The sequence below is a fragment of the Topomyia yanbarensis genome, chromosome 2 (assembly GCF_030247195.1).
Source record: "Topomyia yanbarensis strain Yona2022 chromosome 2, ASM3024719v1, whole genome shotgun sequence".
Taxonomy (NCBI): Eukaryota; Metazoa; Arthropoda; class Insecta; order Diptera; family Culicidae; genus Topomyia; species Topomyia yanbarensis.
This window is the reverse complement of record NC_080671.1, coordinates 152,817,944-152,844,308: the sequence shown is the minus strand read 5'-3', so window position 1 is coordinate 152,844,308 and position 26,365 is coordinate 152,817,944. Positions and strand designations below refer to the sequence as shown.

Here is a 26,365-nt window from a genome sequence, read left to right as displayed (position 1 = left end):
ACGTTTGTACTGGTCAAAATCATTGTTACTTCTAGTTGATTTCCAGGATCGATAGGCAATGTTCCTCTCAATCATGGCACTTAATATTTCATTGTTGAACCACGGATTACGTTTGGGCTTGTAACAGCGAATAGGAACTGTTGCATTGTAAATTCTCAATAAATTAACATTGAGAAAGTCTACAGCGACATTAGGATCATCAATGCTATACAATAAGGACCAATCAACTGAACAAAAAGCATTTTGAAGCAACATTGTATTGGCACATGCATAGTCACGAAACGTTCTTGTTGTTTCTATCAACGTGCGGGAAATATTAACAGAGGCGAATATTATATCATGCTTCGAGAAACCCGGTGCTGAAACCTGGTTGACGTTTAGTATAAAATCAGGATTATTCGTAAGTAGAAGATCAATCAATGACGAACCACTCGAATGGTAATGAGTTGGTTCTGAATTAATACAAGTGAAACCTAAGTTGTCAATAACATTTTTAAATCTATTGGTTTTATAACAAGGTTTACTTAAGTCGGTATTAAAATCGCCGCATTGGGATATTGAGTAGATAACTCAGCAAATTTGAGATAGAGGATTTCAGAACTATCGGCCCTAGGCGGATTATAGCAAACGCCAAGCATGAATTTGGTCGCTTGATATCGGACGTCAATAATAAGATATTCAGTTAAATTAATGTAATCGTTCACCTGAGTAAGCTCTGAACGTGAGATAATGCTACAATGAAGGTTCTTCTTATAATACACACAGATACCACCACCTCTGCCATAGGTTCGATCGTTACGAATCAACTTATACCCATCAACAGCAATCACCGAGTCACTGACGTTTTCCGTGAGCCATGTTTCAGTTAAACAGATAATATCAAGCTTGCTATTGGTGAAACATTGGACAAACTCGCTTAGTTTGCTCAACTGGCGAGCACAGATGCTTTGGATGTTAATATGACAAATATTCAACAGATCCGATCTCAGAGCACAATTCATAACAATGCGAGAGATGCATGGTAAGTCCATACTTGTTGGAGCATTACTGAGTTCAGCCAGCATCAAGTAAATTTAAAAAGGAAGGATATTGCAGAAGCACGATTAACATAATGAAACTAACAATCTTATAAGTAAAAAAGTGAAAATGCTTATAATTTTCTAAATACATTATTACTACAATTTGAATAATGATATCTCAGCTCGAGTAACAGCGTGACATACGCCGGAAAAATTGATGGTAAAAAGCAGCAACAGGATACAACAGCATCACCCAGAAACAACAACAGCAACAGCAAAGTTCATCGAAACAGCAACAGCAGCAGGAGCCTCGTTCCAGCACCAAGACTTTCAGGACGGAATAAGACACGGATTGTGTGGGAAAGGAGTCATGGATCAACAAGGAAGGAACATAGAAAGAGCTCAAATGGAAAGGAAAAAAAAAATACTTTTAGGCATGGATCATTCACGGGAATATAAGGAGGGGAATCATGGATATTTTAGGAAGGACCAAGAAAAACTTAACGGGAAGGGTTTTTATTCATAGTTCAACTATTCAAGATGATAAATTGGCTGCGCAGCAGCATCCGCAGTTACTTTAACGTACACCAGGCCATCCTTTGTGAATACACTGAACAGTTTACCAGTCTTCTTCAGCTTAATAGCACTACCTTTGATTTTTCTGGACTGCTCCGTTAAATTTTCATTCAGATAAATACGCTTATTCACGCTGAGACCCAGATGAACCAGCAACAGCTTCTTTTCAGATAGATAACGGAGATAAAACTCATCCCGAACTATTTTGAATGCGAATTGCAATACAATCGGAGGTGTAGCTCCTCCGATATTGGCATTCGAGCCAAACGCTTAGCATGAATCAAAGGTACTTCTTGATCAGCATAACCTAAGGCAACTGCAACTTGTCGAACGATGTTTTCAAGATTTTCCGCTGGGTTATACGGTACTCCTGACAGTAGTAGATCGTGAGACTTCTCGGTATTAAGAACACGTTCGTAATTGAGATTTACGTCCTTCCGAATGTTGGAGATAGATTTCGCGAGTTTTGTAACTTCCTCAGAGCAATCAACTTTGAACTGCTGCACTTCCTCGTGTAGTGTAGATATTTCGTTCTGCAGATCACGTTTGCTCTCTTCGATCTTTTTCTCCAGTTTGGCGCTAGCATCATCAAACATTGCTTGGATACGGGGTAGAAGTTGGTCGAAGGAGACCACATGACACTTTCGACAATTTACATGGAGACAACCCACTAATTCACATTTTTGCCGCCAGATGGCACTGTATGCATCGTATTATCACTGTAAGTGAAAATAAGAAAGATAATTTAATTGTCTACAACTTTGTTGAAGACTGCTAGTCAATCCGGCTTTGTTAAAAGAAGTTATTAAACTTTTAACGAAGTGATGTCTGAGTCAGTTTTCTATGGGGCCTAGCAGTGCATGGTTGTGTATCAGTACTCGATTCCCACGAACTAAACATTTTGTGGAATAACCTTTAGATTTAGCTCCATAGTATGTTCAGAAGAGTTGTGGTAAATAATACGAGTCATGTTTTGGTTAGAAAATTTTAGTTCCACATTATACCGCATAGAGGGCGCCAACACTAACTCTTCAACGAAAAGAGATAGATATTAGGTGTCTTCTACAAAGCTGTAGAGCACGCATTTTTCAATAATTTTTCCGAACATTTTGATATTCTATCTCTCTTCTACGAAAAGTTTGTGTGGGCGCCCTCTATGTGGTCACAGTTGGAACTAAAAATTTTCAATCAAAACATGACTCGTATTATCTACTATAATTCTTCTGAACATACTAATGAGCTAAATCTAACGGTTATTTCACAAAAATGTATAGTTCGTGGGAATTGAGTACTGACACACAACCAAGTACAACTAGGCCCCATAGAAAACTGACTCAGACATCACTTCGTTAAAAGTTTAATAACTTCTTTTAACAAAGCCGAATTGACAAGCAGATTTCGACAAAGTTGTAGACAATTAAATTATCTTTCTTATCTTTATTTACAGTGATAATACGAAACATACAGTGCCATCTAACGGCAAAAATGCGAGTTAGTGGGTTTTCTCCATGTAAATTGTCAAAAAATCCCATACAAACTTCAGGAGCGTTGGTCCGGTAGCTAGACTTGTCCGATTTGCTTCAAATTTGGTGCAAGTACTCCTGGTGACACTAGTCATCGAATAAGGGGTGGGCCGATTGAGTTTTCAAAAATTCAGTATTTTTCTGGGCAGTGCATTGAACACCTTCCCTCGCCCCGCCTACTTCTTGGAGACTTTAACTCTCACGGTACAGAGTGGGGACGTCTGTACGACGATAATGGATCCTCGACAATTCAAGACCTTTGTGACAACTTCAATATGACAATTCTGAACACAGGGGACATGACACGGATTCCTAGACCACCAGCGCAAGCAAGTGCACTGGACATATCTCTAGGATCGACATCACTACGGTTAGATTGCAAGTGGAAGGTAATATCTGATCCCCACGGTAGTGACCACCTGCCGATTGTAATTGCAATCACCACTCGTTCAAGACCTTCGGAATCAATCAATGTTTCCTATGACCTTACACGAAACATTGATTGGAAGAGCTACTCCGCTGAGATATCCAAAACTATCCATCCAACCCGTGGTGGGACAAAGAGTGCTCAGACGTGTACGCGGAGAAGGCTGCCGCGTATATAGCCTTCCGGAACGACGGGTTAGTCGCTAGCTATCGACTGTACGCGATATTAGAACACTCTTTGGGGCACGGCACGACGTATGCGAAACCGAAACAGTACTAACGAGAGCGTGGAATATTCAAACCGTTGGATATTCGATTTCGCCAAGAAGGTTTGTCCGGATTCCGCCCCGGCACAGAAAATCTACCACGCCGCGTTGCCTTACAATACCGCGAACGAAACACCGTTTTCGATGGTGGAGTTCTCACTTGCTCTCTTGTCGTGTAATAATAAAGCTTCAGGGCCAGACAGAATTAAATTCAACTTGTTGAAGAATCTACCAGACTCTGTCAAGAGACGCTTTTTGAATTTATTTAACAAGTTTCTTGAGGGTAACATTGCCCCACATGATTGGAGACAAGTGAGTGTCATCGCCATCCAAAAACCAGGAAAACCACCCTCCGACCACAACTCGTATCGACCGATTGCAATGCTATCTTGTATCCGGAAGTTATTCGAGAAAATGATCTTGTTTCGCCTCGACAATTGGGTCGAAACAAATGGCTTACTGTCAGATACACAATTTTGCTTCCGCAAAGGCAAAGGGACGAACGATTGCCTTGCGTTGCTCTCAACAGAAATTCAAATGGTATATGCACACAAAGAGCAGATGGCGTCAGTATTCTTGGATATTACGGGGGCTTTCGATTCAGTTTCTATCAACATTCTTTATGAGAAGTTGCACCAGCATGGTCTTTCACCAATTTTAAATATCTTTTTGCTAAACCTGTTGTCTGAAAAACAAATGCATTTCTCGCATGGTGATTTATCGACATCACGATTTAGCTACATGGGCCTTCCCCAGGGCTCATGTCTAAGCCCTCTTCTCTACAATTTTTACGTGAATGACATTGACGATTGTCTTGTCAATACCTGCACGCTAAGGCAACTTGCAGATGACGGTGTGGTCTCTATTACAGGTCCCAAGGCTGCCGATTTGCAAGGACCACTGCAAAATACCTTGGACAATTTGTCTGCTTGGGCTATCCAGCTGGGTATCGAGTCCTCTGACATCTCCAGGTACTCTAAAGGTACCTGGAGATGTCATTAGGCAGAATTAGCTACCATTCAGTATACTCTCGGGATCATTGACACCCTGCCCGCAGACCATTACTTCATCGTTTCGGACAGTCAGCTCCATTGAGGCCATCCGTGCGGCAAAGCCTGGAAAGCACTCACCGTATTTCCTGGGGAAAATACGGGAATATCTGAGTGCTTTATCTGAAAAATCTTACCAGATTACCTTGGTTTGGGTCCCGTCGCATTGTTCTATTGCGGGCACTGAGACGGCGGACTTTTTAGCCAAGGTGGGCGCATTAGAAGGTGACACTTACGAAAGACCAATGCTTCAATGAATTTTTCAGTATCTCTCGTCAGAGGACGCTCGAAAGTTGGCAAACTTCATGGAGCAATGGGCATCTGGGATGGTGGCTACATTCTATTATCCCGAAGGTATCAACGAATGCTTGGTTTAAGGGCTTGGATGTGAACCGGGCCTTTATTCGTACGATGTGAAGGCTCATGCCCAATCATTACTCGTTTGATGCGCATCTCCGTCGTATAGGGCTTGCTGACAGTAATCATTGTGTTTGTGAGAATGGCTATCACGACATAGAGCATGTTGTTTGACTGTGCGCAAAGTACCGTGTTGCCAGGTCCCAACTAATAGATTCCCTTCGGGCCCGAGGTAGATCACCCTATGTGCCAGTCCGGGACGTCTTGGCAAGCCGTGACCACCCCTACATTTTTCTTATCTACACCTTTTTGAAAACTATTGATGTCCAAGTTTAATAAATTTCCCCTCTCATTCACAGTAAAACCTCGTCAACCTCTCCCTGTATCTACAATATGGCATTGCTTCACGAGTCTACGATGCATACCTTTCTTGATAACCGTCCATCCAGAACACCATGACACATGTCACAAGAACATCATAACAGCATCGGAGTGCCAATAATCATCCGAAATATCGACCCTCCCCTCGCCCCTGTGATTACAGGATGGAAACCACTACAATAAAGTGTGCATATTCCCCACAATCATCAACCAGCCAAAGAGAATGTCAATTTTACAATATGTATCCCACTTCCTCCCTTTTTCCTTCACTAACATTAGAGGGGAGCAAGCCGCTCCTAAATACGGCTTTCTCTTCCCCCACTAACACGTGCGATGTACCTTAAAAATGAATTATCGGCCTCGTTAAGCTACAGTATTTGGGCCTAAATAAACTTAGTTATATAAAAACCAGTTAATTCCGCATCTAACGACCTATTTATGATCAAAATCGGTTGAAAAATAGCAGAGTTTTTAATTTTTCCCCAAATTAGAAACTTGCTGGCATGAGCTTTTAAGGGGACGGTCTCATAATTTTTTTCAGAAAATAAACTTTCAATATTATATAAATATTCAAAAGTTTGTAATTGGGAAAAAATTTATAACTCTGTCATTTTTCAACCAATTTTGTTTATAAATAGGTCGCTTGATACGGAATTAAATATTCGCTTTATATTTATATTAAAACAAATCCGCTTGGTAATAAAAATGTTGACCGATGTTCATATTTTTCACGAGAAAAACTTAAAAATAATGGTCACTTTCATTCTTCTTTTTTCCAGAGACACTCAAAAAATTTGAAATCGATTGAAAAATGACCACGTAGAAATTTTTTTATGACAAAAGTTGCGAAAATTCGTTTTTTTGCTATAAATCAAGAATTTGAGGGTATACGGCACCTTCCCTAGTTGATTAAAAATAGGATCATTATCCCATATATGGCACTATTAATCAATATCGGTGAATTTATCGCAAATTAGATTACAAAGAGTAATATAAAAACGCTGTTAAAAATTCCGTTCCTCTCGCTAGTGCACTGAATGCACGCCACTCTAAAAATCTAGCGAAATCGGATACGCTAGGGCACATTGAACAAACTTTTAAATTTATCTTGTCCAAACGTGAGTACAAACATGCAGCGGGTTGACATGTGAATTCAACCCTGTACCAAATTCACGTAATGAGAACCCAGTGACTGCCGGAAGTGATTACTGCACACGTAATTATCGTAAGTCAAGACGGGTTATAATGGTGTGGTCGTGCCTGGAGGTCTGCCTCACCCTGCAACCAGCGGCACGTTGTTGGCCACGTTATGTTAAATGCGGCTAACTTCTTGGCTTCTGCTACGAACGGAATGTGCACCGCCCGTGGTCGATGGTGAGTCGTTCTGCGGCAAATTGACGTTCCAGATAAACATTAACCATTGAAGTGCCATTTACGGATTAAATCATTCGTGGGAGTTACATAAGTATATAAAAGCGCAGAGTGGGAAAACATTTAATTTCATGTCCATTAAGCATCATCCCAGTATGCTAACTGACTAAAGCTGTTTCGTTTCCCAACACTTTTTTTTCGAGATTATCACTAAGCTGAATAGTGCCAGCAGCAAGCATTTCATTTCACGTGTGGGTGAGAAATGGGGTTGTTTACCTTTCCACGATCTAATTAACGGTTTTAGGGTTATGGAAAATCTTTCGCTTCAGCAGACAAATCCGGCAGCAAAGTTACGAACATTCAGGTAGTAAAGTGGGAGACCCTTGTCGGGCCCGCCTGCCGTGATACAGACGAAATGTGATACTCTTAGGGAACGGGGCTATTGGAAGAAAACTTTTGGATGGAATTCATTTTTCATCACGAGTCTTATGATGGGTATTAACAAGTACAGCCCCTTTTGTTGGTTGCGTGCCAAAAATATCGCAAGCTTTCCGCTAGTCAACGGGAAATGTTCAAAGTTTTCTTACCTCGACTCGAAGCGGGAAAGAGGCATCAACTTACAATAAATTTGGCGCATTTGTTTTCGCTGGATCCATCCGCGGCCGTGTCGGTGCTACCTTTTCGTGTACTTTGTTTTTCTGCACACTTAGGCACGGCAGATAAAATTAATACAAAGGCCAGCTGTGGGCACTTCAATGTTTATTGTTTGTTCAACAAGGCTTTCAAATCCAAGTAAAAGAGAATTACTTTTAAAACTTTGCTCGACTTCTAACAATGGGCATTTTTTTGTGAAAGTGGATGTTTCGTGAAATCACTTGGACAGGTTTGAGAAGTTCGTAGTTGATGATTTGTTGTTACGTATTTTTGATACGACGAACTGGTACTGGTACATTTTATGTTTATGTTAGTGATCAATCGTTACTTTTTTCGAATAAAGTTTGTTACATATGGAGTTTGCTATTCGATGACAGACATCGTAAAGGTTAAAAAAATTCTGAACACTCACTTTGAAGAGTCAATGTGCTCCTGTAAAATGAAACTTATAGTACTAATAGTAGCACAAAAAATAGGAGCGGGCATATCGTAGTTGGTAATTCGATTGCCTTGTACGCAGCTCACCTGGGTTTGATTCCCAACCCCGCACATAGGCTTAGAAAGTTTTCTAAAGAGATTTTTCTAGCCCAAAAAGAGGCGAAGTTTTAAACCTCCATAATCAAAATATTAAAAAAAAACAAAAAAATAGACACAAAATCTTTTTCAATTTTTTCACAAGATAGTGGTTATGCGGGAAGTGAAAATGCAAACTTCCTGTTGCTAACATTTGCAATTTGAAGAATACGCCGAGCCGGTGTTGGTGTCTATTGTCGTAAATTGAGATTAGACAAATCCCATTCGCTTGGTAGACACTGAGCCGTATTCCAAGTGGAAATCTACACTATTCTAAGTGGCGCATATTCCGCACTTCAACAGGGAACTCGCGGTAAAAGAAGTTTTTTTTTGTTCTGGCAGTCAAGCTATACCCTAAAAGCATTTAGTTGGGCAGATTCGAGATCGAAATCAGTAAACACATGTTAAACTCAAATCTCAAAGATTTTAGCATTTCATCTACTTTTTATGGGTACCCGGTCATTTCGGTATTGTCGAATATGAATGGGCGGATGATTTGGTAAGAGCAGCAAAACACCATGCGCCTCCATATCTTTGTAAATATTTAAAATCATTTTTAGCCCATTGGCGCAGAGAAGCGCAGAACAAGGTATTGATATAGGAAAAATAGAGGTAATTTTTTGTAGAATATATACATTTGTCCGTTCCGAACTGTTTCATTTGACAGAACATATTTCGTCGCTGTTGTGCTATCTTATGACAAACGCCATTTTGGGGTAAACTGAGTTAGATAAGTCACATTACTCGTCTAACGAATCTCTCTAAGATGGCGTTTCCAGAATTTTGCTTGGTTACTGAAATATAGCGAGAAAAGCTATTAGAAATTGTGAGTTTTTTGCTTCAAATCATTATGTCTTGGGATTGGCTCAAGTTATAATGAAGTTTTAGTTGCTTTTATGTGTAAAAATGTCGTAGGAATACAATGGCATAATAATTTTTAAAAGAATAATACATGTATTGGGAGAAAAACGCAGTTTTAGCTTTAAACTGGTAATATAACATATTTGGCAACATTGTAACCAAAAATAACTATTTTTTCTAGATTTCCTGACTCATTTTCTTCAAAATGCATCCAACCGATTGTTTACAGACCAAATTAAACCAAAGATATGAATAAAAGTTCCTAATTTATATTTTTTTCAATGGAAAATTTTCCATGCACGATTGTGACACGTCATACAAATTTTTTCATCAATACACACCTATGACACGTGTGAGTGCGACTTTTGTTTACATTTTTAGTGAAAACTCGCAACATAGTTAACCGATCTTCGTAATATTTGAGAGATTAATACAGAATAGGTAGAAGCATCAATTGTCTTCTCTGATTTGTTTCTACCATTTATAAGTTTCATGATATTCAATCTCAAACTTTAACAATCGTTTTTCTCGAAATGTGCAAAATGGCGCTTGTCATAAGATAGCACAACAGCGACGATTTGCAAAAAGTATTTTTTCCAGACCACCTTAGATATATTTAAAAAAAAAGTCGCAGTTTTTTTTTAATTTTATTACCTTCTTTCAAAAAAATCACATATAAAACAGGCTTACAACTACTTACAAACTAATTCACACATTGTTGTAAGTATTCCTAAAAATCTTTTCTGAATCTCTCTCCATTCAAATATTTATTTTAAAATGTGTTTAGAGCTGAACCAAAATATCTAAAAGCATATCTAAATAAAACTGCCCTCTTTTAATAATTTTAAACACCATAAACATCTGTGAATACTAGTTCTGGTGTTGTATAATCGACTTTGTATCTTTTTGTTTCGTAATCCAATTCCAACCAAGTTTTGAACATTTACATTTCTTGATTCTGTGTACATTAGGCTGCCCAGGAAAATAATTATTTTTTGAAAACTCAATCGGCCCAACCCTAACTCGATTCCTAGTCCCACCAGGAGCATTTGCTCCAAATTTGAAGCAAATCGGACAAGTCTAGCTACCGGATCAACGTGCCGGAAGTTTGTATGGGATTTTTCGACAATTTATATGGAGAGGTTTTTCCACTATCTCGCATTTTTACCGCCAGGTGGCAGTGTATGCATTGTAATATCACTATAAGTAAAAATGAGTGAGATAATTTAATTGTCTACAACTTTGTCGAAGACTACTGGTCAATCCGGCTGTGATAAAAGAAGTTATTGAACTTTTAACGAAGTGATGTCTGAGTCAGTTTTGCATGGGGCCTAGCAGTGCATGGTTGTGTATCAGTACTTGATTCCAACGAGCTAACCATTTTTGTGAAATAATGGTTAGGTTTGGCTAAAGAGCATTTTCAGAAGAATTATAGCAGATAATACGAGTAAAATTTTGGTTAGAAAATTTTAGTTCCACCTATGACCGCATAGAGGGCGCCAACGCTAACTTTTCGACGGAAAGAGATAGAAATTAGGATCTCAACGACTTCTACTGAACCCAGACCCACATGGCAGATTAAAAATATGAATAAATTTGTAGATTGCTTTTGCGACGGACATCTTAACTTTGGTCATCACCATACCGGAAAGTGTGGATAGCCGAATTTCGTATTCTAGCTTCGGGGCCGTTCATAAACCACGTAGACTCATAAGGGGGACGGGGGGTCTGGCAAAAGTCTACGTTTGTCTACGAGGGGGGAGAGGGGTCTTTGAAAAAGTCTACGTAGACTTTTACTTTTTGTTATTCTCGTATTACTAATTATATATCGGTCTATTCAGTATTTATGCAGACACTTCAAAGCTAGTACACTATTGAAGTAACTACTCGTTAAGCGACCACTCAACCCAGAAACCAAGATTTTTTTTGACAACCTCACATGGTGTTGTTTCTTGCGTATATTTTGATATAGTGATACACCACTAGTTAGCAGACATGCATGGGCCATTAAATGCATGAACCATAAAAAGTTAAAAAATGGTCAAAGTTAAGCATTGTAACAACAAAACACCCGATTTTTAACAAAAAGTGGATTTTTTTATTGATTTCGGTGGTTAAAGCAGTAGTGTAGTTAAACTTCTACAACAAAGTGTTTACTCGAGTTAATCAGTTTCTCTTGCAATCATTTATACTGATTTCAACATCTTTAAGCACCCGTTAAATTTTACGTCTTGACCCTACGCAACTCCGTGCAAACCGGCTCTACTATATTTATCTTCGAAAATATTCGGAATTAAACTTTGATACTTTGCGATAATACTCTTAGGTGATACGGCTATTAATTACGTAAGAAAAATAAATATTTTTGGAAAGATTTAAATAGCTTCGTTCCCTTAATCAAATAAGGCAATTTAGTTTATCTTATTATCTTAGAAATATTGAAATTTTTTCACGAAAAGTGAAATTTGTGTGCATATTTGGTTTATCATTTTAGTCTAGATGATAGTACACATCGACAGTATTATTTTGTAATTGTTTCTTATAATTTAACAATTTTGAATGCACAAGTAAGGCTCCAAAAGTGTTCAGCAATTCTGCATTGGTTGTGTAGGTCGCACTTCGGCCAAAATTTAAGCTAGTTATAGCAATATATCTTTTTACATATATATATTTGACTAACCTTGAAAAGAAGTTTTCCACTACACAAACGTTGGAAAGCACCTTGAATTGGTATTAATTGATTTGATCAATCATAGACAAAAAACCAATGTAAAAAACCTTTCTTTAATATTTAAAAAGTTTGAAATAAATCACAACTAGGGTTGTGGTTAGGTAAATGTACTATAATTCGCCCCCCTAAAACATTTGTTTGCGGAAAAACTTTAAATTTCAACAATTTTGAATTGCTCTAACTAATTTTATTTTATCATTCTCATCACGTATCATATAGTATCCAATAATCCTGAATAAAAGTGATTTAAAACATTAAATTAACGAAAAAATAACAATATTCTAAATCAAGATGTGTTTCAATTTTCGTCCCCCTAAATTTAATCTTCGCCCCCCTCTTGCTCTATTCTTCGCCCCCGTGCGCCCACGTACAATTTCACGACTTCTATCATGCTACAATATCACAGAATTGGTAATAGTGAAAAGATAAGACAAATCCAGATTATATTTTCAAAAACTATCAAACAAATAATACGTTAACTTACAAGCTCTTGTATTTATAGTCTTGTTATGTTGTGTTGTGTTGCGAAACGAGCGAGAAGCACTCCAAGTCCGTTCGTTCGCTAGCGTGTACGAATAGCACTGCCCATGATCGCATAATTGTCCCGTCTTCTATGGGATTTCTTATCTTTATTGGACTGATTTGCGATCATGAGCAGAGCATGCCTAGCGCTCTTCATCGTTCGCGCCCGGATGAAGCAAAATCTGGAGCGGGAATGCTCGCGAGAAACCCAAGCTTTCATCTAGTATGTAGGGCATATCCAGGAAGTTTTTCTCGCAAAGTCTCGTGTGATTTGTTATCTCGCAAGCGTGAAATGCGTTGAAGAGCACACGCGAGTGTGGATGCACGAAGAGCATGGACTAATAATGGCATATTCGTTTTTGACAGTGCACTACACCGGTGTAGTCGGTGCTACACTCATTCAAACTTGGGTGTAATCAGTCTATCTTTTTCTTTGCAATACACTGGTGTAGCACCAAGAAAAAACGAAAACGCCATAAGAGTGTTCTCGATATTTCGCGCGAACAAGGAATACGATGTACGCGCCAATGAACGAGAATAGCAACGTGCAAAAACGAACAAACCATTCGTTAACTAAATAGCATTACTAGAAAAATACTCTAAATGCTAGAAAAATCAAGACACCCCAAGGCTTCTCACTACATTTTCGTAACTGCACAGGATTAAAAATTTATTTGCTTCCGGTTTTGCAGCAGATGCAATGGATACATAAATTAATATGTCAAGAATGTGTTTTAAAAATCATTTTGGAATTATCAACTGACATTCTTTATGTAAATCATGAATGAAACAGATATATTTTTTGGTAGTTGGCTTGGAGCAACAATTTCAATTTCTTTCAAATATTTCGAATATGCCCAAAATGACTACAGATGTTCACTTAAATTAAAAGGATATATGTGTAGATACAAAAATCGAAACAATAACTATTCTTTTGTCTTTCTTATCGTTATACGCAAAACTACTCCATGTGCAATGGAATACCCAATACACATGAGACAATTATACGTAGAGCGACAGTATAAGTTCTTAAGAATGTTTTTCCAAATTATTATAAATATCCAAGCAGTAGAACCAACATTATAGCGTATTTCACTATTCCCTAATGAGGTCCCGGGTATATACTAGAAACTTTGCACGTGATTATCTCGAAATCATGTTTTTCCAAAAATGTCTTTGCTGTGACTACGATTGCCGAAAATGTTTTCAACCGATGTCAAATTTCTTTTTTTAAATTGTTTGTAATTTAACTGTCGTGCCCTTGAATGATTCCATTTTTTCGTCAAAATTTTCATATCAATGTTATGAATTTCTTAAAAAATATCTCAGTGATAATAGAAAAATAGTGGATTTTTTGGAAAAATCGTCCCCGTTCGCAAAAATAAAAAATTACAATGCATTGTTCAAGGACACCACAAGTGCCTGTACTTATGAGTTTTTTTGTTTTTATGTTTTCAATTGAGCTGTTATACAACAATCGTAGTCACGGCAAATCTCTTAGAGAAAACGCGCTTTTGTGGAAATGGTTATAATTTCGACAATTAGGGTGGATGTACCAATAATCGAATACTCAAGGAAAACTTTTGCTAAAAATCGATGAATAGACCTATTGGCAATGTTAATACATTAAACGAAAGCTTTCAATCCCTACTTCATAGGAAAAATATAAAGATTGTTTAGTAACCAATTTATGTATTCAAAAACGCTTGTACCACTATAGGAACACATGTACCAATAGTGGTGTAATCGCTAATATCTGGGCCTATTGTTGTCTTATGGGACTCGCAACTATAGGTACACTATGTCAACTATAGGTGCAAGGGAGCACCTATTCAAAATTCAAAGAACATCAATTTTTTAAAAGTTTTTTGAGCAAATTTCAAGGATACCAGTTTTATTGTGCGATTTTAGTGCGATGAATCGATAAAAAAATATTTGTTGATGGTTGGTACCTCAGTTAGGCGTATAACCCACTACTGAAACTATTGGTGCACCTCAAATATATGAGCACCCACCCTATTAATATTTATTCATGTTCACAAGTGGGTTTTGCAAAATAGACATTGTACTACGCTAGACGTATATTAAGTATTCGATATAAATATGGCTACATACCATCATAAAATTTCAGTTTTTTTCCTTGCGTCCTGCACCTCAATATATAACCCCTCAATCACTGACAGAAACTCCGTTGTATTTGTTTTCAATAAGGCTTTCCAAACGAATTAATTTTTGGCTTGTTTCTCTATAAACTATGAAAAAATGAGAGGTTGTATTTTGATAGGTTTTGTCTTCCTTACAGAGAAAACCTATAAACCTGCTCGGTGCTGTTTAGAATCCGAATATCATGAATATACATTCGTAAAACACCAAACATTACGTTTGTAAAAGGTTTTCTAATTTTTTTTTATATAGTTTAATTGAATTGTTAATAACATATTTTAGAAATCGAAAACAACTGCGCGGGATTCAAAGATAAATTGCAGAATCTGACTGTCTTCACTGCAACTGAATAGGTAGAGAACAGACTTGGGGCGCTCTTATTTTTCCAGTATAAAAAAGGTACTGTCATTTAGTTACCAAGTAGTTTTTACTCGGTTTAGAGATGTTGACTTTAGAAAGAGTGAATAGCTCTGTAAATAGCGAAAAGCGAAGCGAAAACAGGTTATGATATTTTAGAAATTTGTCTATTTCAGCCGTCTATATTACTTTCTAGAACATCAAAAATCGCTTGAAGCTCCATAATAGAAGCTGTGGTGAAAAAACTGTTTTTGAGGGTCTTTCACAAACATATCCCTGTATCTCAAAAACTAAAAGTTTCCGAAAGAAATCTTCCTGGTAAGTTTTTCTGCAACTTTATTGAAGTGAGTATTTTTCTATCTAAATTATTGAAGAAAATAAATTTCGTAACTCACTATTAAGGAGATTAGTCAACGATCCGATGTGATTGAAAGAAGGATCGGAGAAATTTCCTCAAAGACATCACATAGCTACAATCAATAGTCTACTTTGGGACAACTGTGGAACGGGGCGAAGATAGAAACTCACACGATGAAAAGAACGCTATATGGGATTTCGCCAGGGGCGAAGATTAAAATTGAGTTTCATCTTGCGTTAATTTTCGCCACCTTTTAAAATTGTTCAAACTTAATTAAATGAAGGTAATAATCGCGGATGTGCGTTGACATGTATTCCTGCAATGCTCAAAAACATTACTATCGAAAATTCTAACGTTTACTCATAAAATTTATATAACTTTCCCCGCGATAAAAAATTATCACCATTTTTAGTTTTCAGGAAAATATGTGGTCTACAGGTATTACTTTATTTACGATTAAAAGTACGTTATGAAATATTTTTGTTTAAATTAGGGCAGTTTGCACATTTTATTCGTCTTAGTTTGTTTTTCAATAATAGTCGAAAGCGGAGGTCCAGATCGTAAAGCAGATAGAATTATTTGTAATTGTTCTACAAGGGGGGCGAAAATTAGGGAGGGGGCGAAGAATAATACTTCTACCCTACCGGTAATACCGGTACCGAAAATCCCGGGAATACCGACCCATTTTTGGTACCGTAATACCGGTACTGAACAAAAGCCAGTACCGGTATTTTCGGTACTATACAATTTTTTATGACAAATATGTTAACTCTGTAGGGGGATCTGTTTCAAAATATCGGTCTGCAAGATAACGTTTAATTATATTAATTTGCCTTCTAGATAAATCTTCGAGATAACACCTTTGTGTGGGAATGAGGTGGGGCCATCATCATAATAATTATAGAAGTTAAAGTTTTATTAGCGACATTCTTATTGGTTTCCATTATTCACTGGGTGGCGCGTAATAAGACTATGGTCTATGGACTACGTCTGTATTTGGAATGCTCTTAAACCTTTATCTATAAAAGAACGAACAGCGATTTAGTAGCTAACAGTTTTAGACTTGGTGAACTGCTTCAAATGGGGCGATGTGTAATTATTAGTGATCAGAAAATTCAGCAAAACTCCATAGTTTACAGGAAAGCAAGGAGCCTTGATATGCATTAGAGAATAGTAGGCAAACGACATAAAGGTCGAAACCAATTTTCAGAAAAGCAAGAGAGAAAATGCGATTAACCTGCTCGGATTTACTGCCATTTTCGCTTTGATTTACTGTTGTTAATAGGGTTTCATACATTTACCATCTGTTCAAGTCGACGAAAGTCGCACCACTTAGCAGTTAATGGTTTAAAAGTGGCCTAGATTTCGAAATAAAAGAAGGTGCCCTATACGAAAAATATCTTCTGTAAAATGAGTCTTGCCATTCCGAAGCAATTAAAGCAATAAACATGTTTTTTGATCAGCACAAATCAATCATCTGAGAATAAGATCATCAGTTTGAGCATTCAATTTCAGTTTGAAGCTTTTTTCGAATTTAAAAAAAAAATATTCGAGTACCGGTACTACCGGTACTGAGGGCTTCAGTACCGTAGTACCGGTTCTCGCCAAAAAGGGTCGGTACTGCGAACCCTAATCACAACGCTAATTTTTAATTGAACATTATAATGTGCTTCTTGATAATTTCACATTTCCTGCGAAAAAAAAAATTAAAAGCCTACGTAGACTTTTGGCGTAAAGGGGGGGGGGGGTTGGTAAAAGTCCACTAAGGTCTGCTAGGGGGGGGGGGGCGGTTGAAAATTCTCAAATTTCGGTCTACGTGGTTTATGAACGGTCCCTTCGCTGAATGCTTCAGCTAATTTGAAGCATCTATCATCAGCGTTCCGGTAGCATATGTCCATTGTTGCTGGATCCGCGTTTATATTTTTCACAAAGCGACTCGTGTCGGTTAAAGATGGTCCTGGAGCGTCAATCGGGGATTCGAAAACCAACGTGTTCTTCTTGGATGTCTTCATTTTTTATGCCACTGAGAAAGCTATTGAGGGTTCCGTTTATTATTTAAAGTGTCATACTATGTTGCGTTTCGGCTTCGCCTCATCAGAAACCGACACTAACTTACTGTCGGAATAGATTAGCGCCGGCTTGACGCAAATCCCTTAAAACTAAAACACACTATGTGTTTCAATCGAACGACTGATCAAACGTGATGTCCCGTTCGAGCAGAAGTTCTGTTTATGCCTATGAGACACAGTGAAGCCGAAACTTGTCTTGGCTTAGCAGGCCTATGCGAAAGTGCTATGCTATATTTCACCCTAAGGAGGAAAATTTGGTAAAAACCAAAATTTCTCACTAGGGTGAAAATTTCGTTGGTAAAAACCAGTCTTTGTACAGGAGGGCACAAATCCTTATTTCATACTATGTTGCGTTTCGGCTTCGCCTCATCAGAAACCGACACTAACTTATTGTCGGAATAGATTAGCGCCGGAAGCCGGCAACATAGTATGAAATAAGGATTTGTGCCCTCCTGTACAAAGACTGGTTTTTACCAAATTTTCCTCCTTAGGGTGAAATATAGCATAGTGTTTAAAGTGATCAGACCAATAACTATTGTCTGCGCACTGATTTTTCAGATTTAAACCAGCAGAGAAACTTTTGCGTCTGATGCGTATGAAATCTACTGATCAACTATAATAGTTCGTAGCAAATTTGGCAAATATATTACAAACGCAAACCATATTATTTTATTTCCCTTCAAAATGACACTAATTGTACTGAAATCGAACAAAATCAAAAGAGCGACCAGCATTTGAAGTGAACGTAGGAATTGTATTTTCGGAAATAAAAATTTGTAACATATCCTGACATGGCTACGTTTGAATTTTTGTTAAAAATCATGTTCATCATATTCCACATTAAAGAACAAGTTTGCCGTAAACGCTATCGAAATTCCCTTCAAAGTATCTAATTCAGCAGGCCGTATGCACCTTGGCAAACTTAATGAACCATTCGCGATCAAAGCCACCATAAACAGTGAGATTTACAAAACTCAGTCTCTCCAGAATGGCTTTTCACGTTCTCGAGACAGCGCGATCAAATCCATTCTGTTGGCCCGATTTGCCACAACTGCAAAAACGTGAAGGAGTGCTATGTGGCTAATTTTGAGGATTTTGTGCCAAACGATATGACCTCACGAAACTGTTGTAAGCTCTGTCTGATAGAAACCTTTTGTGCCATAACGAAACGCGAACTTTAGAATATCTGAATAGAGACAAAGGACGAAAAGTTGTCAGTGGAAAAAACAGAGAAAACGTGTCGGAAATGACTGCATAAGCTCTAATGGAGGGCGTCAAGCGCAAATATCGAGAAATCACTCAAATTCAACCTAAAATATAACCAACATGTGTAAACTGAAAAAATATATATATATACCGTAAATGCTACTATCGTAAAATTTTGGTTTCATTCTCATAACTATTACAAATCAATGTGAAGTATCGCCTTAATTATCGACTCACCATCAAATTAAAAATGACGGTTGTATCGTAAGTCACGATTCGTAACCGAGTACATAAACTATGTTTGTAGTGCTGTCAATCAAATCTTGATGAAACTTGAAATCTTTCCGAAATAAAATCACAATCTACGAGATTAACTAAACAGTGCAACAATTACTTTATTATTTATGTTAAAGACTTGTATGAACTGATGTGCAATGAACCAAACTGCCAAGAAAACATATTTCTTTACATCAAACGATCGGAATCGTTTCTGCTATGCTAGGTTTAATCACAAATTTCACGAAAGATGGTAAATAAATTAAATTGATTTATACTATAGAAAACAAAATCTCCAAAAATTTAAACAAACTTAAACATCAACTCTAACGATGCCAAGGCCAGACCAAAAACCACCTCCACAGTATTTAATCTCGTAAGCCAAAACGAAAACGAATGGTTTTCTGATACATTTGCGGCGGAGTCACCGAGGCGTTCAATATTCGCCTAATCCAAATCTAATTTCGAAGCTTTAGTAAGAAATCAACCGTATCACGCTTTTTGCCATGTCACAACCCCAGCAGCCATAGCGATACCCATTCAAGCAGACTGGCGGCAGGAAACCCCGCTATCCGATGGAAAATTTTCTTAGACTGTGACGCCCCCTCGATTTCTTTTTTTCAAACGTAGCTACTGACTGAGAAACTGTGTTGTGTTTGGGAAAAGTACCTCTTCAAATTATATCTACTTTCGAACCGAAATTATTTACTCGTTTGCGTCTGTTGATGTCTGCTGACGATATTTTCTCGTTTGTTTTCTTTTTCCTAGGAAATCAACTACGACTCGGCACGTGGCGGTGTCTCGGTAATCACGGAGAAGGGTGACATCACGACCTCGTATCTGCTGATACAGCGAGCAAGAACTACCGACTCGGGCAAATATACGTGCTCGCCCTCGACGGCCAATCCGATCACGGTGAACGTTCACGTGCTCAACGGTAAGTCACATAATGGGTTCCAGCTGCCAGCGGAAAGGTGAGGAAACATATGCTCATGGTTTCCCGCGGTGACCTGCTTTTTGAGCTTGTAGTCCAGAGCGGGTGTGATTTTTACAACAAAATGCTTTTCTCCTGTTTCTTTTGAGATTTTCTTGGACTAGTTAGGCATCCAACCTATCTATAATGAGTGGAATATTTTTGGAGAATTTGTTACTGAAAAGTAGCACCTGAAAGCATATCGACGAAAGTTGATGTGACAGTGTAAAGGACGAACACGAAATTATTGCGACACCGAAAATGTCATGCCAATTTTCTTATAATGTTTAAAATCAAACCAAAATTTTAGGGTAGTTTTATACATATATTTACTTCAAAAATCAAAAGAAAAGTTAATCGTTGGAGCCTTGAGTGTAAAATTGAACGCATTTTCGCTTGATGCCCTCCATCAAAGTCTTTACAGTGTCATCCGGTACCAGTTTCTCAGTTTTTTTTCTCCATTTTCTTAACATGTCCTTCCCGTCTTTAACTGTCTTCTTGCTCTTCCGAAGTTCCCGCTTCATCATTGCCCAGTACTGCTCCACCGGGCGCAGCTCCGGACAGTTTGGCGAATTCATGTCCTTTGGAACAAAATGGACAGAATTGGCTTCATAGCACTCCAGGACACTTTTAGAATAGTGGCATGATGCCAAATCTGACCAAAATAGCGGAGCTTCGTTGTGCTGCTGCAAGAACGGCAAAAGGCGCTTCTCGAGGCACTCAAATTTGTAGATCTCGCCATTTACTGTGCCCTTTGTCACGAAAGGCTCACTCCTCAGTCCGCAAGAGCAGATGGCCTGCCAAATGAGATATTTGGAGGCGAACATCGACATTTTCTTCTTCTTAAATTTGTCGTCCACATAGAACTTGCTCTTGCCGGTGAAAAACTCCAACCCCGGAATTTGCTTAAAATCGGCTTTTATATACGTTTCGTCGTCCATCACACAGCAGCCATATTTTGTCAGCATCTTCTCGTAGAGCTTCCGTGCCCGAGTTTTAGCCGTCGTTTGTAACCGCTCATCGCGGTTTGGGAAGTTCTGTACCTTGTATGTATGTAGTCCAGCTCTCTTCTATGCATTCTGGACGTAGCTCTGCAACACGCCGATCTTTTTAGCCAAATCGCGGCTTGAGACATTGGGATTTGCTTTAATCATCCGCTTCACCTTTCCCTCCGTCTTTTTGTTCTCTGGTCCCGGTTTTCTTCCAGCTCCTTTGCCGTGGTCCAACGTCAACCGCTCCTGGAACCGCTTCAACACTCTGGAGCAGGGATGCCAAAGGTACTGGTAAACTACATTTTTTCGGTATATTTACATTTGCACAAGCCGTACAGCCCGCTACAGCGACGCATCACTACAGCTCATGCCAGAACGGTAGCCATACCGAGTTCATTTTCCTGTAGAGCAGTAGAATACATTTTTGTTTTGCTGCTGTACTCCGACTGCTCGGTGATAGTGTGGCGTAGTAAAGTTTGTTCTCTCGCTTTGTACATTTTTCTCTGCATAGTCAAAGGGAGAGGCCCACACACGAAAGCGATGATGCCGGTCGTGGCGTAAACGAACCGGATTTATTGTAGTCGTTTTTGATTGAAAATATTGAATAGATTAAAAATATTGAAAAGTGTAAAATAAGGAAAGAGAAGCTGTACCGCCCGCGTATGGTGGCTGTACTGGGGGCAGTATTTCTTTGTCATGTTACTGCTTTGCTTACAGACTGCCGTACAGCGCTGGGCGTCCTGCAATAGCGAACGACAGCAGCACCAAAAGAGAAATGAGAATGTAGGCAGAAAAAATATAGCCGCAGAAAAGGTAGGCATTTTGCATCCTTGCTCTGGAGACGGTTGAATGGTGAATGTTCAACATTTTTCCCAACTGCCGGTGCGACAGGTCAGGAAATTCCAGGTGTTTGGAAAGAATTTGTTCTCTCGACTCGCGTTGGTTCACCTCCATTTTCGTTGAATCGAAAAACACGACTTCGAGTTTGACAGCATGTAAACAATACACATCAATGAGAAAGTGTGCAAAATTTGGTTGATTTTTACCCAATGGTAAAAAAGTTATGCCCTGTTGAATGTTTCGCAATAATTTCGTGTTCGCCCTTTAATCAACATCTATTCGAAAAGAATTAATTTTTTGAAAAAGAATACAGCATGCGCCATGAAATTAGGTTACAATCTAGGTGGAATCGTTTCTTTTTGTGCTAAGGAACATAAATAGAAACGACTCCACCTCGAATTTGAAAGAAAATAATTAGACATTTTTTCGACGTCTGGATTATAATATAGAAAATGTCCACCATGTTGTACAATCACTTTCTCGCAACCAATAGTCACTAGAGTGGCACTTATTGAGTTCTTTCAGTGGTTCCAAATGACTGGGCAATTGGTTCCTCCAAAATTTTAAAACAAACTTGATTATCTCAGAATACGTTCATCGCAGAGACAACATAGTTGGCATGTCAAAAACCCGAATCAATTCACCTAACAGAGAGATCTTTCTTGTATCATTTATCACATGTGTTTTTCGCCTTTTCTCAATCAATTGCCTTTGGTTGTTGATGCAAGACTCATAAAAAAACCTGTCATTCGTTCGAGTCCCGATTAGAAAGAATTTTAAGAGTCAGTAGAATGATTTAATATTTTTATGAGAACACTTAGCCTACTAATTGTTCTAGACTTTTTTTTAAAAAAATAAGTTGGACATTCCCATAATTTTTTTATATCACATAATGATTCCAAGTGAACTTTGTGCATCACAGCGCCAACGCAATGATATTAAGAAAGATTGCTGATTATTACTTGAACAAATAGGCAGAAAAGGCTCTGCTGTCGATACAGAGAGTGTTAGCATATTCATTAGGGCAGAGATTTCAACCGTTTTCGTTCCATGTACCCCTTTCCGAATAAGGATCACCATGATGCACCGCTTTCGGAAAATTGTTTACCATCATTACGCTGTCAGAAAAATGTAAATGTAATGTTTTCAATTGGATGAAAACCATCATTTTACAATCAGAAATCTGTTTCTGAGCACTCTCATGGGGTTTTTCATTGAAAAACTTACGATTTCAGACACAAATCGGGTTTTTTTCTATGCTCTCTCTGAGAGGGATTATCGAGCTAAAGTACAACAGATATAGTTTATGCAGTTCACTTATGCTCGAAAATGTAACTTATGCCAACTTATGACTTCAAAATGTCCACGTAATAATAAATTAATGCTTTGGTTGGTGAATGAATTTATATTTCCTCTGCACTCAAGCATTCGATTCTGCATGAAATTTCAGTCAGTTGGGAAGTGAATGAATTAGAGAAGCGTTGAAACTCAATGTTGGTTTCGATAAATTCACCCAGAAATAGGAAACTGGAATTGAAATTTCGCACCACCAATCGCTTTGACATTTCGACACCTTTTGATACCATTATTATGCTCCTATCATTTTTCAAAATAGTTTTAGGGATCATCCATAAATGACGTAGCATTATATGGGGGAGGGGGGAGTATTGTATTTTGTGATGATGTGTGACGACAGGGGGGTAGGGGGTCATGTCATGCTACGTAGCTTTTTTAAAGGGGAATAACTAACATCGTTTTTTATTTTTTTTATTTTACGGGGACAAGGGGGGGGGGGGAATTACCGTCAAGCTACGTAATTACCAGGGGGGTATTTAGAGGTTTGTGACGAAATGCTACGATGGGGGAGGGGGGGGGGGTGTTAAAAATCACTCAAAAAATGCTACGTCATTTATGGATCGTCCCTTATTATTGTTATTATTATTTTTCCAATATTCAAAAATTGAGAAAAAAAATTTTGAAATATTTTCAAGAAAAATTGTGCAAAATTTCAAAACGATTGCTCTACTAAATTTTGAGTTATGATGTACAGTGGCAAAAGAAAGTTTTTGGAGAGGCGCCTATGGAGTTTCACCGTCGCTCTCTCAATTTTAAGTATTTCACCATGAAAATCAAATAACTAGTCGTATCACATAATTTCAATACATATCAGGACCGTGCGCAAGGGCAGGGTTTTAGGGGTTCAAACCCCTCCCATGAGGGTTGTGAAGTACTTTTAAAAGTTTATTAACTTCCTACTCAGGAAAAAAAATATACTGCGATTCATTTTTGCCACATGAAATGTCATTTGAGTTCGGTCACTCTACAAACTAGACTCGATTGAGAAACCAAGGAAGAAACCTTGCGAGGGTGGCTGAAAAAGGATGTAAGCCAAGTTTTTTGGCTTCTCTAGATCGGCTCACGTTTTGACATGTTTCGATATTGACAACAGTTTTAAGTAGACCAGTAGACAGCAAAGATTCATCAGCAAGAGTAATAACACGAAGTCGGAGAACATATCGTAGCCTGGAGACATTTCGCTACCGGTGATCACTCCGTCGGAGTGGCTGACAGCTAAATGGCTCACGAAAATTGCCATTGGTATAGGGAGAAATTCCGCGGTCGAGGAACTCTTAGCACCAGTTAGCAGATAAATAGGAACGTTAGGCGCCAAGAAGGATTAAAAACTCTGCGAAGGTGGTTAAAAAGAGATGTACATCATTGTGAACGAAACCTTCGGATCGCTTTGTGTCTCAACAGGTGATTACAGCAGATCTGAGCAGGTCAGGTACCGCGAAGGTTGGAGAGCTGAAAAAAACCTCTGACCATTAGACTCCTAGATTAAAGCCAACAAACATTTATTCGCTAAAACACCTCTTTACTAACCGTGCTATACCAACACAAATTCGTTGAATTGTAAAATGGTATATGTAAAGCTTCACAGTCATGATTACTGTGATAAATTCGATTGCCTCGCCGCTGTCGGTCTTTTAGCTTCGTTATTGACGGATTTTGATTTTTGGAGTAGAAAAACAGACGCATTAACGCTCCCATGGGTTTGTTTTGGGTGTACACAGGACTCGGTTCTCCAGGACTTAGCAAAAACCTTCAAAGTTTGAAAGGTTCTATACCTTTCTTTTATAAGAAGTGTAAAAAATCAAAACCCTCCCCTTGAGAATTTTCTGCGCACGGGCCTGGTATATATAATAATGAAATAGTTTGGCTAAAAATCCCACTAAAAGTAATTATGGAGAATTTCATTTTCAATCAAATTTAGATCGAGACTTAATGTCTTTAGGAAAGTTTTCAAGAGTACTATTACAAATAACTTTGTTGAAGATATAAACGCTCCATGTATTCGGGGTATCGAAGTATATTAGGCAATTTTTGAAAGAATACCTACAAGTTTCTGAAGCTTACAATAAAAATTGTTCTGAATAAATATAACGTTTTACAACTCGATATGCTACATACATAGAGCATTCATACCTTCAACAAAGTTGTTTTAAATGTCATTCCTGACAATTTTGCTGTAACCACAAAGTCTCTTATTGTTTTCGAAAATTTATTCAACTCCAAAAGTGCATATTCTTTGACTTTATTAACAGATTATAAAAGAAGGTTTTCTATGCAGGTTTGAAACTGTTCTATGTTGATTTTTCTTGTTTGTAGACTGAATATTTTATCAGAGTACATAAAATTCTAGTATTTTTGAAAATTTTTCAATTTTCATCAGAACCTGCACCAAACCGTGTTTCTGGCTATACCACTGATGAAATCGACACATTAGAAAGGTAGAATTGCACCACTAGGTGGAATGAAGAGGTTTTTGACAGCGCACAGAGGAGTAACTGGGGTCGAATCCTGGCCAAAAAATTTTCCTGCTGCTGTTGCTGTTATTGTGCCTTAATATGAACTAAAAATAGACAATAACTAGATTTTGGAACACCAGTGCAAAGGTCAATTTTCTATATCCTTTCGAATACTGGTAATTTCGAGGAAATCTTTGTGAATACATTTGTTTTTCTAGTTGCATAAACAAACGATCAGTGAAAAAGGGAGAGAGAAAGCGACGACTGTGTAGGTTTTCATGGGGATACATATTTGACCCTACAGTGTTTCGGTGTACTTCAAATTAGAAAAAAAATCAATATTTTCAAATCACTTGGAATTTGTGGATCGGACAAGTCCGGAAGAGTTCTTATGTTTTTTGGATAGCTGGAATATTGTATTGTAATTCTGCTTCAGAAACTTTGCCGGATCTCGGCGTTTAATATAACTTTTTTCATTCAAGTTTGGAATAAAATCTTTAAAAAACGTTTTTTTGAAAGTTGGTGCAATGTACAGTAACACCACTATTTTCAGTTCATTTTAAGTTTAAGTTGTACAAATGGTTGTGTTCAACTACGTTTGTAATAATATTGTCTTATTTAATACACTCATCATCACTAGAAAGCGGTATTGCTGGATATTAATGAAAATTATTAAAAAAAACCCCTTAAAATATCGAAAATTTGGATCCATGCAAAAATTCGTAAACAATTTTCGACATGTTCCTAATTTTACCACGTTATTTAGTAGGCTTCCAGGTATGTAAAAAATATATAACGAAACTAAAAATACACAAAAAAATTATTTTGGTTATTGGCCAGGAATTTGTTCTAGTTACTCCTCTGTGCAGCGGTAGTATATTAGATTTCAACAGGGTTGTAGCCAGAAAGACAATATTGAACTAATGCTGATTAACCGAATTAAATAGTATATTTTTCGTTTCAATTGTTTCAGCGTCGACATGTAGCTCATCAAGTTCATGGTTGGCGATCCA

General features: G+C 37.9%; 1 protein-coding gene across 1 annotated transcript in view; it reads left to right on the top strand.

Annotated features, from left to right (window-relative positions):
* LOC131681786 (SPEG neighbor protein-like) overlaps positions 1 to 26,365 on the top strand; it is a 386,072-nt gene that overhangs the window by 344,311 nt on the left and 15,396 nt on the right. Inside the window, exon 7 of the mRNA XM_058962819.1 lies at positions 19,507 to 19,675. Within this exon, the coding sequence (XP_058818802.1) occupies positions 19,507 to 19,675 (169 nt within the window). The remainder of the gene's footprint in view (positions 1 to 19,506; positions 19,676 to 26,365) is intronic.